Source organism: Macrobrachium rosenbergii, chromosome 40 (assembly GCF_040412425.1).
Source record: "Macrobrachium rosenbergii isolate ZJJX-2024 chromosome 40, ASM4041242v1, whole genome shotgun sequence".
Lineage (NCBI taxonomy): Eukaryota > Metazoa > Arthropoda > Malacostraca > Decapoda > Palaemonidae > Macrobrachium > Macrobrachium rosenbergii.
In genome coordinates, this window is record NC_089780.1 from 10,683,135 (window position 1) to 10,696,063 (window position 12,929).

The 12,929-nt window shown below is 32.3% G+C and overlaps 1 protein-coding gene across 1 annotated transcript in view; it reads right to left on the reverse strand.

Annotated features, from left to right (window-relative positions):
* LOC136826017 (nephrin-like) overlaps window positions 1-12,929 on the reverse strand; it is a 588,861-nt gene that overhangs the window by 85,225 nt on the left and 490,707 nt on the right. Inside the window, exon 13 of the mRNA XM_067082876.1 lies at window positions 7,827-7,939. Within this exon, the coding sequence (XP_066938977.1) occupies window positions 7,827-7,939 (113 nt within the window). The remainder of the gene's footprint in view (window positions 1-7,826; window positions 7,940-12,929) is intronic.

A 12,929-nucleotide genomic window follows, 5' to 3' on the forward strand; every position in this document is an offset into this window, starting at 1 on the left:
GAGAAGTACTGTCCAAAATCTAAAACAATATTCTTCCTCATTTTTATCTGGTACGCTAATTACGCTTCTTTTAAGAAAAAAACAAAAACAAAATGGAGTATCTCTACGCGAGAATAGAACGGTAAAAAAAGATGAAATGATACTAGCGATAAATCCCGTTCAGGACAACTGCAAATCGACGTACTTTCTTACGATCAATTCAGAATTGGGAAAACGAGATGGCGAGAATAGGTAACGGAGGTAACGGTACTTTCAACCTAATATTTTCGAAGCTAGAACCAAAAAGAATCTAGGTAAACAAAAGCGGCCTTTAATTTATAATCCCACCCAAAGGCTCTCGAATCTTTTAAAATTTTCTATTTTACTTCCGCGAGGGGGGGTGGGGGGGAAACGCATTAAAACCTTCTAACTTTCATCTACCCGAGTCCTTGCTTCCTCCCCCCACCCCCCCCCCTCCTTTTTCGAGAGCTCTCTCGATGAATATGATATTAATGGAACAACTCGGTTCTTATACGACTCGTCCGGTCATTAAGGGAGTGCATATGGTTTATTGACGGATGGAGAGAACAGTTCCTTATTGCTCTCGGTAATGAAGGGTCTCGTTCGACAATGGCGCCGAGGGGTGCGTTCTCCACGGCAATCAATAACATTTATTTGCTTACTAATTAAGTGGAAAGTCATAGGGTGAGTGGGTTTTTATATAGACTGTGCTTGGACAAGGCGGAATAAATAATGAATATTTTGTTACGTGAGGACTCTTGTTCAGCGTAACAGATCAGTATTTGATGAATGTTTAATGTTGCTTTTGGTGTTAAAAAAATGGTGGAGATTTATATTAGTAGGATGGATTGATAAACCTGTGAAGGAATAATACTAAATAAAAGAAATTAAGTAAAAACACATAATAGTAAAAACATAAAATAAAAAATTACTTAAAAAAATGTTAATGTATATCAGGCCTGAACCATGATCTTCAAATAAGATAATAACGTTTTTAAGGAAATAAAATAAACCTAAGGAAAATAAATGAAAGCGTAAGTTTTAAATAAAGTAAAAATAAAGAAAACATTTGATAAAAAAAAAACACGAGATCATTAAACTGAAATAAAACAGTTACTTGAAATATGCATCTATTCATCATGCCTGTATCAATGACCTTCAAGCACCACGACAAAAGAAATTGAAAGAAATTTGATGAGATAAGTAAACGAAAGCATTAAATCTTGAATTATATAAAATAAGGAAAAATACATAAATAAAAGATTGAGACCATTTAACGAAAATAAATCAGTTACTCAAAAGATGCAAATGAAGGAATTAAAGGAAAATAGAAGGAATAAGTAAACGAAAGCATAAGTTTTAAACAAGAATAATTAATAGCAAATGATAGAAAAAACCTGGGACCATTTAACGAAAATAAAAAAAAATTACTTAACAGTCGCATATACACACCAGACATCTATCACCCACGATCTTCAATTCCGAAATAAAAGAAATAAAAGAAAATTAAAGAAATAAGTAAATGAAAGAATAAGTTTTGAAGGATATAAAATAAGGCAAAACACAAAAAAAAAATGAGAATATCGGACGAAAAATAAAACACTTAAAAGACACCTACATACATCAGGCATCCATCACGATCTCCCAATACCGAAATAAGTTGTAAAAATAACAAGAAATTTGAAGAAATAAGTAAATCTGTGAAGGCCGCGACTGCAAAGGGGGTTGGGGGAGGGTTTCGCTATCTCAAAGTACCCAACGTCCCACGAAGCATTCCGGCTGGGCTAAACAGCCTGCTTCCTACAAATCCCTCAGTCATCTAAGTACTTGGAGTCTGATAAGGAGCCATAATAAAAACACCATCCCTGATGCGAGAAAAAATCTCCGGGCATTGAGGGTGGATATAGAGAGATGCAGTCTCTCTCTCTCTCTCTCTCTCTCTCTCTCTCTCTCTCTGTGTGTGTGTGTGTGTGTGTTTTAAGCATGTTGATTTTCCATACTTATGAACTTAACTTATATTTGTCTATTTGTTCATTTGTCTATTTATGTTTTTTACATAAAAACATTTAGATTTTCTCTCTCTCTCTCTCTCTCTCTCTCTCTCTCTCTGCATGCATGCCTTCCTTCCCTATATTAATATATATAAACTTACTTTTTATTTTTTCATTTATAAAGTTTCAATCACAAACATTTATGTTTCTATCTCTCTCTCTCTCTCTCTCTCTCTCTCTCTCTCTCTCTCTCTCTGTGTGTGTGTCGATCTTGTCGATCTTCATTTATTTGTCATAATTTTCACAATGAACTCTGTCGACATTGAACCAACATTTTAATTTGTCTATATAACTTTCACAATAAAGCATTGATATATCCTCTCTCTCTCTCTCTCTCTCTCTCTCTCTCTCTCTCTGTCGATCTTCCATACACATGAACCTACATTTCAATTTATCTATATAACTTTCACACAAAACTCTCCCGGCGTCCACTCTCCTCGTCCACCATCCATCGCTCTCTCTATCCATCGCAGAAACGTGAGAGGAAATACAGGAACGCGCCCCAAAATTTTATAGACCACACAACACAACAAAGAACTTGAGGACTTGCAGTTGGAACGGAGACGAGAAAACGCAACAAGAACAAACATGCGAACACAGGCAAACAGACACACGGACAAACAGGCAGGACAGGACGACTCACACGGAAAAAGCAAACAGCAAGGGGGCGGCGGCGGGGGGGCGACAAATCCACCGCAAACAAGCAAGCTCTGTCACGGGGAGGAAAATTTAAGGGCGCACGCGAGAGCTGCTTTATAGGTCATGTCGACGGCGGCTGAATTTTCCTTTCGTTTTTTTTTTTTTTCTTCTTCTTCTTATTCGGATTGTTTTCCCAGGCATTTTTTGAATGGTTTATGTTACTTTTTTTTTTTTCCTTGAGAGAGCTTTGGAGATATAAGGTGGAGAATGTTTTATTGGAAGTCTTAATTGCTATTGTATCAGACATACACACTCACACATATATATATACTCGTATATATGTATATATATTATATATACATTATATGCATATATATATATGTATATGTATATATGGTACAGATGGGTTTCAGCTCAAAAATATTTCTGAAATCAATGATTTTAGTATATATAGAGAGGTGATAGACTTTTACCTATCTCATTAGGTTACCCAATGACCTTTTGTGACAAAATCTTGGTTCGACTTCCGCGGCAACAGCAGCTCAATTATAAATACATATTAACACATACAAACACACACACATATATCTATATATGTCTATAACATGCAAACATTAATTATTGATTTAACAAATTATATAATTCTATGGTTAGTCTGTATTTTAGAAATTAGGGTTTTACACAAAACGCCATTTTGTTTAAATAACCGAAAATTTTCCATCAGTTCAAATATATATACTTGCTAGCAACGTTTTAAAATGCTTTGTTCAATAATTTTAAACGCATATTAGATAAGTTTGATCAACAAAGTACATCAGGTTATTGATTTTTAGCACAAAATCTTGATTCTTTAACAGTTGAGCTCAAATTATAAATACATATTATAAATATACAAACACACATATATATATCTATATATGTGGTATAAGAGAAACATTTTTCCGATTTAACAAATTGATCTTCTATGGTTAGTCTGAACTTCAGAAATTGGGGTTTTAAACAAAACGCCATTTTGTTTAAACAACACGAAAACACACCATCAGTTCAAAGTCGAACTTCAATTAAGAACAAATCAAGCGTAAAACAAACTGTGCATATTGTTAAGTTAAAAAGTCGAATGAAGTTTCCGATATGTGTATTGATGATTCTATAACAGTTGAATCCGTATCATGAACTTCCTTTATAAATAATATGCTTGTAATATAGGACATATATTTTCTTGGTAGGGTAGAGAGATGTTTGTCGATTAGCTTGATCTTCTACAGAACCTCAAAAATGATGGGCGAAAACAAACACACACACACACACACACACAAATATAGCTCGAATTTCTAAGAACAAATCAATCGTAACCCAACTGTGCCTTTGTTGAGTTAATTAGGGATGAAGTTAAGCAATACATAACTGTTTGAGAATGACCAGAAGAAAACAATATGGATAATCTGCTTGTTGCAAAGGACTTCATGAGAACAGAAAAGGGATATATATATATATATATATATATATATATATATATATATATATATATGTAAATATATATATATTATATATATATATATATATATATCCACATGCATGTAAATGAACAAATGAAAAAAAATATATAAAAGTAGAGAAGTCTCCTTGAAACCAAACCTGCATTATCCTAAAATCAACCTTTGTACAATCAAGAGAGAGAGAGAGAGAGAGAGAGAGAGAGAGAGAGAGAGAGAGAGCTTCTTCCCAAGCAGAGCCAGGTATCATTATTCATATTCAATCTCCATCCTTCTAATGATTCCCTTTGGTGAATTCATTTTTGCGAGGGATTTAATTTTATGTTAATGTTACGATTCGCACATGTGGCCTCCTCAGGAACGCTCCGGGAATTCTGGTAGTTTCTTCCGGTACCTCACTACATTCCGATATTTCAGTGGAGGAGTCTTCACATATTCTCTTTTATGATATTATTATGCATCAGTAGGAGGTAGAAAGTCATGGGAATGAAGAGTGGAAGAAGGGTTAGATTAGACGAATTTAGGGAGGTGGTACACAAGATAGTGAAGGAATTTTTCCCGTTGCAAATAAATTACAGTACATTGCACTTTCGTAATCATATTCGAGATCAGCAAACCCATCAAAAATGTTTGTACCCAAACATCAATTTTCAATTTTCAGGTCTAGTATACTGGCGTAATTATTAACTCTAGTGTGTGTTATGTAGTTTCATATGAAGACACTTTGTAGATCAGTGCACAAAGTTCTAATAAAATATATGACTTCAAAATAGGTTTATCAATGGTACTAAGAGATGGCTGACATATATCTTACCTATTACATAGTCTTCATATGAGACAGACTGCACAAATAGGTAGTAAAAGATTATATACATAACGAAGAATGATTAAACAAGCACTGCGTCCAAAGCATTAATAATGTTATGACCTTCCTTACTGAATATCTGACATTGAATATTTGAGTCCATTGCAATTTCTTCTGTTATGACTTTCATTGCAATTTCTTCACTGTCCGCAAAAAAAAAAAAATTTCTAAAAAAAAATTACAATGCAATCTTATAATATACATACTAAAGACTGATTAAACAAGCATTGCATCCAAAGCAACAATAATGTTATGACCTTACTTACTGATTATTTGAAATTGCAATTTCTTCACTTTCACGAATTTCACTGTCTGCAAAAAAAAAAATTTCTAAAAAAAAAAATTAAAACGCAATCTTTAAAAAAAAAAAATATCCGAGATATACCATACTAACCTAACAGCAGGAACTTCGCCAGTGATTATGAACGATTCCTAATCCGGTATTGGTAAACTTCTGTAATTGGGATAGTAGTTGAGAATGACATTTTCCGAATTAGCGAAGTTATTGGGGGGCGAACTTTGAAATTAAACTCAGGAAATCACGCGGAGATTTTTTTTCCTTACTTTTTTTTTTTTTTTTTTTTTGGCTTTTTTTTTACGTCGAGTTATCACGCATGGATGGAGCGTGGATATGCTCCCTAACTAGATATTTCGTAGGGTCAAATTACGTGAAATTATATATATATAAGGCTTTCTGAGCACGGTCCGGTAATGGACAACACTGATCATCTTATATCATGTTCTTCATATCTCTGTTCATTTGATATTTCCATTTACAAAATAATCTCATTTAAGTTTTCCACTTAGAAAATAAGTTTATTTAATTTTCCTAATTACCAAATAAGTTCATTTAATTTTACTAATTACCAAAAAATTTAATTTAATTTTCCTACTTACCAAATAAGTTCATTTAATTTTTCCACTAACAAAATAAGTTTATTTAATTTTCCTAATTACCACATAAGTTCATTTAATTTTTCCACTAACAAAATAAGTTTATTTAATTTTCCTAATTACCAAATGAGTTCATTTAATTTTCCTAATTACCAAATAAGTTCATTTAATTTTCCATTTACAAATGAAGTTAATTTAATTTTTCTCGTTACCAAATAAATTCATTTAATTTTTCCACATACAAAATAAGTTTATATAATTTTACACTTACAGAACAGGTTCAGATATTAAGAACGTTACGGCAGTGATTGATATATTCTCATGCTTTTCAAAAAAAAAATTCGGAGCTAATATTTTTTAGTATATAAAAAAGAAATGTTTCTGTACTGTATTCAATGAGAAAATGTGAGAGAATTATATTTCCCGAGATTATTATTAACAATACTTGAACGCTACAGTAAAGAATTTCATGAAATGAGATTGACTAACATCGACACATTACAAATAACATTATGTTGTGAAATTACATGTATAATAATCGCCACATTATTCAATAATAATGAATAATTGGCGAGGTTCTCTCTCACTCATACGACCTGAAATGACCTAAGCTTGATGAATCCTGAAATATGATTTTATACATAAAAACTGAAAATATTCGGTGCCACAGATAAGTCGAATGAACAACGCCAGTAACAATCCAAGGAGCGTTCAGTAACAAAAGTAACAAGTGATTACTAAAGCGAACGTTGAAGATAGCCCCAATGCCACAGACTCAAGAAAATCCAATAAATCATGAATGAAATCATTTACATGTAAAATAAAAACTGACACAGCTAATTATCCCTCATAAAACTTAACTGTCAGACCTGCACCTGATTAGCTATTTAATAGCAAGACCGGCCACTGAGCAGCCGCCAGTCAGGTTTATGCAGACAATTCTTAATGATTATAAGTTGATAGGAAAGTTGAGCTATTCTTGGTCGATTGCAAAAGGATGCTTTAAAAGAAATATATATATATATATATATATATATATATATATATATATATATATATATATATATATATATATATATATATATATATATATAAATATATTTATAGTTACTGACCTCATCTTCTCGATATACAAACTATCATTCGCATGATCTAGGAATTTAAATTCAAGGTTTTATTTATCTTCTGCAAGTTTTCACCAGCAAAAAGAAAAACATCCTTTCGGAATACTTATTGTATTTGGACACTGCTTTGATTTGTAAGATTTGTAACAGAGGGACTTCAGTTAAAATCCACTGTTAGTTAAATAAGAATAGCAAATAGCCTTCAAAGGCAGACGTAATATCCTCAGATCAAAAGCTACCGAGAACACAAAAAAAAATCACAACATTCATTACAGAAGAAGAAGAAGAAGAAGAAAAAGAAGAAGAAATAAGAAGAAGAAGAAGATAAGAATTAAAAAATAAGAAGAAGAAGAAGAAGAATTAAGAAATAAGAAGAAGAAGAAGAAGATAAGAAATAAGAAAGAAGAAGAAGAAGAAGAAGAAGAAGAAGAAGAAGAAGAAGAAGAAGAAGTAAGAAATAAGAAGAATAAGAAATAAGAAATAAGAAGAAGAAGAAATAAGAAATAAGAAGAAGAAATAAGAAAGAAGAAGAAGAAGAAGAAGAAGAAGAAGAAGAAGAAGAAGAAGAAGAAGAGATAAGAAATAATAATAAGAAGAAATAAGAAATAAGAAAAAGAAATAAGAAAGAAGGAGAAGAAGAAGAAGAAAAAGAAATAAGAAATAAGAAGAAATAAGAAATAAGAAAGAAGAAGAAGAAGAAGAAGAAGAAGAAGAAGAAGAAGAAGAAGAAGAAGAAGAAGGACACTATGCTTTAACTTACGTAAAACGGTGAGCGTGATATTGGACAGAAGCTGGGCTCCGATCCCATTATCAGCTAAGCATTCGATCATCCGGCCGTTATCGCCCGCTGTAGTCCGTAATTCCAATTCTGATCTGTGTGGGAGACAAACGGAAGCCATGAAGACAGTGGGTTTGTGCTTTCGTGCTTGCAAGCATCGGCGTTTTATTTGTTAAATTATGTTGTCCATTATCTCGTCTGTGTTCTTTGTTTATATTACGTTTGGGAAAAATATGAAGTTTCCCGATTATCAAAAACATACGCGGACATGCAAACATGCACACATACAAGCAGGCATGATAGTTATAATGCTTGCTTGTTTGTGCAAGTTTGTGCGCTTGTGAATGTTTCTGATGTATGGGAAACGTCCTCATTTTTTCCGTGCGTGTGTGTTCATGTTTGTGCGCTTGAGAGTGTTTATGATGTATGGGAAACGTCCTCATTTTTTCAGTGCTTGTGTGTGCATGTTTGTGTCCGTGTATGTTTCTGGTATGTGTGAAACTTCCTAATTTTTCCGTGCGTGTGTGTGCATGTTTGTGTATCTATGTATGTTTCTGATATATGTGAAACTTCCTCATTTTTTCAGTGTTTGTGTGTGCATGTTTGTGTCCGTGTATGTTTCTGGTGAAACTTATGTGGAACTACTTTTTCCTAAACATTAACATAAACGAGGAACACTGACGCATAAACATGAGCGTCCAAAAATACAAAAAAAAATTTTGAATTTTTTTTTCTAATTTTCCAGTGAAGCGAAAATTTGATATAACTGCGTCTTAACTGATGTGCAACGCATCTTAAAAAGACGATATTTAGACGTCATCCTTAAAAAAAAAAAAAAGAAAGGGAAGGAACAGTTTGAAATTCAGTCCAACCAAGAGAAGAATGAGAATTGAAAATCTTACAAAAAGTTCTGGCAAGTCGAGAGAGAAAGTCAATTACAGACTGACCATTGTTGTACTAATTAGAGAATGGTGTTTCCCGACATGTTGCGATCAAATACCATTTTCCGAAATTGCATTTCCTAATTAATTATGTTAATTAAAGGTACTTACACCTGACGTATATTATAATCAAAATGTACTTTCGATATTGTGATTCCTAATGTATTAACTTAATTAAATTCATTCATCACCATCTCCCATTTCCTGCTTTTGATGAAGGCAGCTGTTTCGATACGGGTGGAATGTGTGACAATTCATGGAATACCAGGAGAAGCTTAATGAACTTCGGAAGTTATTTACTGAAGAAATAAAGATTTCAACTCGCTCTGATGTACAGACTGGTCTGTCCTCATAAATTTTGTCACTCTTCTTGAACCTCTAACTTCTCCAGTGCTCATTTCATTGGCTGAATAAGTCAAAGAACTGAACTGAGTTGTATATATATATATATATATATATATATATATATATATATATATATATATATATATATATATATATATATATATATATATATATAATATTCAACAGAAGGTTGACTCTGATAAATAGCTGAATCTGATAAACAGACAAACTTGTAAAACATGGCTTCTATTTCGAAGGCTCTCAAAACTGTTATATTCTTCTGAGTGAAGAGAGTTCTCTTTCTTTTCGAAATAATTCACATATTATCAGAAAATGGTAAAAATCACGTCTGCCATTATATAAGCTGTCAGTCAACGAACAACTTATCTATAAAGTAAATTAAAACTAGCTATTACTGTAAATTAAGGTTAGTTATTACTGTAAATTAAGGCTAGTTATTACTGTTTCAAGAATGCAAGTTTAAATTTCTTCAGACCGAACGGTCATTATTGTAAAAAAAGAAAATACAAGCCGGACATTCTGTAACTCATCAATTTGGAAAGTCTGACGATGATTCTCGCCATTTTCAAATTCACTATTCAAAACCTTTGCTGAACAGCAAATTCCCGTTCTAAAATACCAGCCACCTTTGGCACGCGTAGGCATCGTTTTAGTGGGAAAATGTAGCCTTGACTTATCTTGCATTACACGATTATTTTATTAGATTTAGAACATAATATGAGTACATCGAAATTTACACTTACACAATTATACACAGAATATTAAGTCTTCATTTTTCACTCGTGTTGACGAATAACTATTACACGCAGGTGCTTCATTATCTAAGTAGTTAATTATACTAATTAACTTTTATCTAGTGATCCTGATTATGATGATTACGTGTCGAGAAGACATACACTGGATCTATCTCAGCTACATTCCTAAAGGGAAAGTTGTAACAGAACCTTTCTCCTTCAGAACCGAAACCATAATTATTTAGGAGGATGGGAAGATGAACTGAAAAAATTATTTGACCTTCGAAGTCGTAACTTTTTTATATATTTTCAGGAACACAGAACCATCGCCTGGTTTCTCCTTCAGAAACCTACAAACCATAATTATTTATCAGCGGAGGATGGGAAGATAAGGGACGTTACCAGATATTTCACTATCAGTACGTGGCAATTCTGAGTTTGCAGTACATGAAGATAATGAAAGGGTGATACTTATTTTTGTATTTCTAACGCCACATTTAAAACAAGACTTCTGAGTGGTTGAGAAAGGCAACAATGTAATTTGTTCTTGGGGACCCCACCCCAAAAAAAAAAAAACTCGGTTAAAGAATTTGTAAGTTCTGAAAGAGAAGTCTCTCCTTTCTTTAATATGTTCAGTACTATACATAATTATTTGGTATTGTGAAGCCTGCCGTGGACAGTAAGGTCTTTTGAGAGGTCGAAAATACTAAGTTAGTTTTTATTTACTACTACTACTACTACTACTACTACTACTAACTAGTTGCATCAAGAACCTATTAATAATCGAAAATAATAATAATAATAATAATAATAATGACTAAAAATAATGATTCTTCCTTTCTTTAATAATAATAATAATACTACTAAATACTACTAATACTAATAACAAATTATAATAATAAAATAATAATAATAATAATAATAATAATAATAATAATAATAATAATAATTTAACTCTGAGTATTTAATTACTATAATAATAATAAAAACAAATAATAATAATAATAATAATAATAATAATAATAATAATAATAATAATAATAATAATAATAATCATAATCAATAATAATAATAATAATAATAACAAAAACTACAATGGCAGGATTTTTGACGACTTACCAACATCATCTACACAACCATACAACGACGAAAAAACGCACACGTTCAAAAGTACAAGCACAGCCCACACGCAAACGAGTGGGAAACGAACGTGGCCCAGCAATCAAAATCACTCAATAACTGTGTAATCAACGACGCATCAGCCAGCCATGGGAATAGGAGTCATCAGGAGCAGATTCAATTGGTTTCCATTAAATGTAATTTCGCGAACATGGTGCGCCGGGATTCTCTCGGTGCAATTACAATGTCTTAGCAGGAATTACACATCGCAAGAAATTAATTACGGCCATTCGATTTTCATAATGCATGTTTCGCAATGCCTGGGAAGTCTGGGCTCTGACGTTCATAGGTATCAAAATAAATTGGTGTAAGTAGATATATATATATATATATATATATATATATATATATATATATATATATATATATATATATATATATATATATATTATATATATATATATATACACATATATGCATATACATAAAATTATGTGTTTGTGTGTATATATATATATTTCTACATCTACATATATTTTACATGCATGAGATAGAAAATAAAATCTTAGACTGTGTTTGAAGAGACTGTGAAGCTGTTGAAATATAAAGCAGAGATGTTATTTCTTGAACTTTAAAATGAAGATTTTGTGGCGGAGAGAATTTGAGATCAAAAAACAAAAAGGATAATCATAATGGAAAGAGATCAGCAAAAGGACTCAAAACCCAGAGATAATAATGTAATAATGGAAAGAGATCAGCAAAAGGACTTCAAATTATTGTGGAGGATGATATGTAATAATGGAGAGAGATCAGCAGAAGGACTTAAAATTATTATGGAGGATGATATGTAATAATGGAAAGAGATCAGCAGAAGGACTTCAAATTTTTGTAGAGGATGATATGTAATAATGAAAAAGAGATCAGCAGAAGGACTTCAAATTACTGTGGAGGATGATATGTAACAATGGAAATAGATCAGCAGAAGAACTTTATAAGTCAAGAGGCAAATTATTGTGGCGGAAGTTATAATAATGAAACAGATAACAAGAAGACTAATTACTTAGCATAGAAATGGAAATAGAAGGAGAGGTTTCAAACTGTGTTATGTGTGTGTGACTAACCACTTAGCATAGAAATGTCAAGAGAAGGGAGAGGTTTCAAATTGAGTGTGTGTGTGTGTGTGTGTGTGTGTGTGTGTGTGTGTGTAAAATTGGCTTTACAGTTCCGCTACCGCTTCAGAAATCATATCAACCAACCTTCAAAGAAATGAAAAATTCGTTATTCTCCTAATTACCAGAACATTTTTCGCCCTTTAAATTCAGATTAGCAGTGCCCTTTAAAAGGGGGCGCAAAAAAGGAAGGTTAATGTGGATTAACCATTTTTCGTGTTTCTAGGTCAAAAAAAAAAAAATGGTAAACCAACTGGCTGTTATGGGCTTTGTATTTCGGAGATTAAAACCTTCACACTGGATAAAAGCACAAAGGCTAAATGTACTTAATTACGTTTTGTTCTAAAATAGTGAGGTAATTGTTTTGTTTCTTTTGAGTAAGTTAACAGAAAAATGTCAGGGGATTTGTGTTGGCAATTAAATTCAGTAGCTTTACTATATTTTATAATTTGACATAAAACGCCAAAACTGTGAATAAATTTCTTTTACAGGTAAATACTGAGTTTTGAAATCCTTAATCAAAGATGGACGAAAACATTACCTGTCACTATTTGTTAATTCAGGATAAAATGTCACGGTGTGATTTGTACGTCAGTTAATAACAAACAGCAATGTTTGCTTGCGATAATGTTCAAAACAAGTTATTCAGCGTCGATGTACCGGGGATGAAACTTGCCGAAGAGAAGCTGAATGCTAAAGTTTATCCTGCTGGAAAGTTGAAATTACCAAACAAGGTGCAACCCCCACCACAAAAAA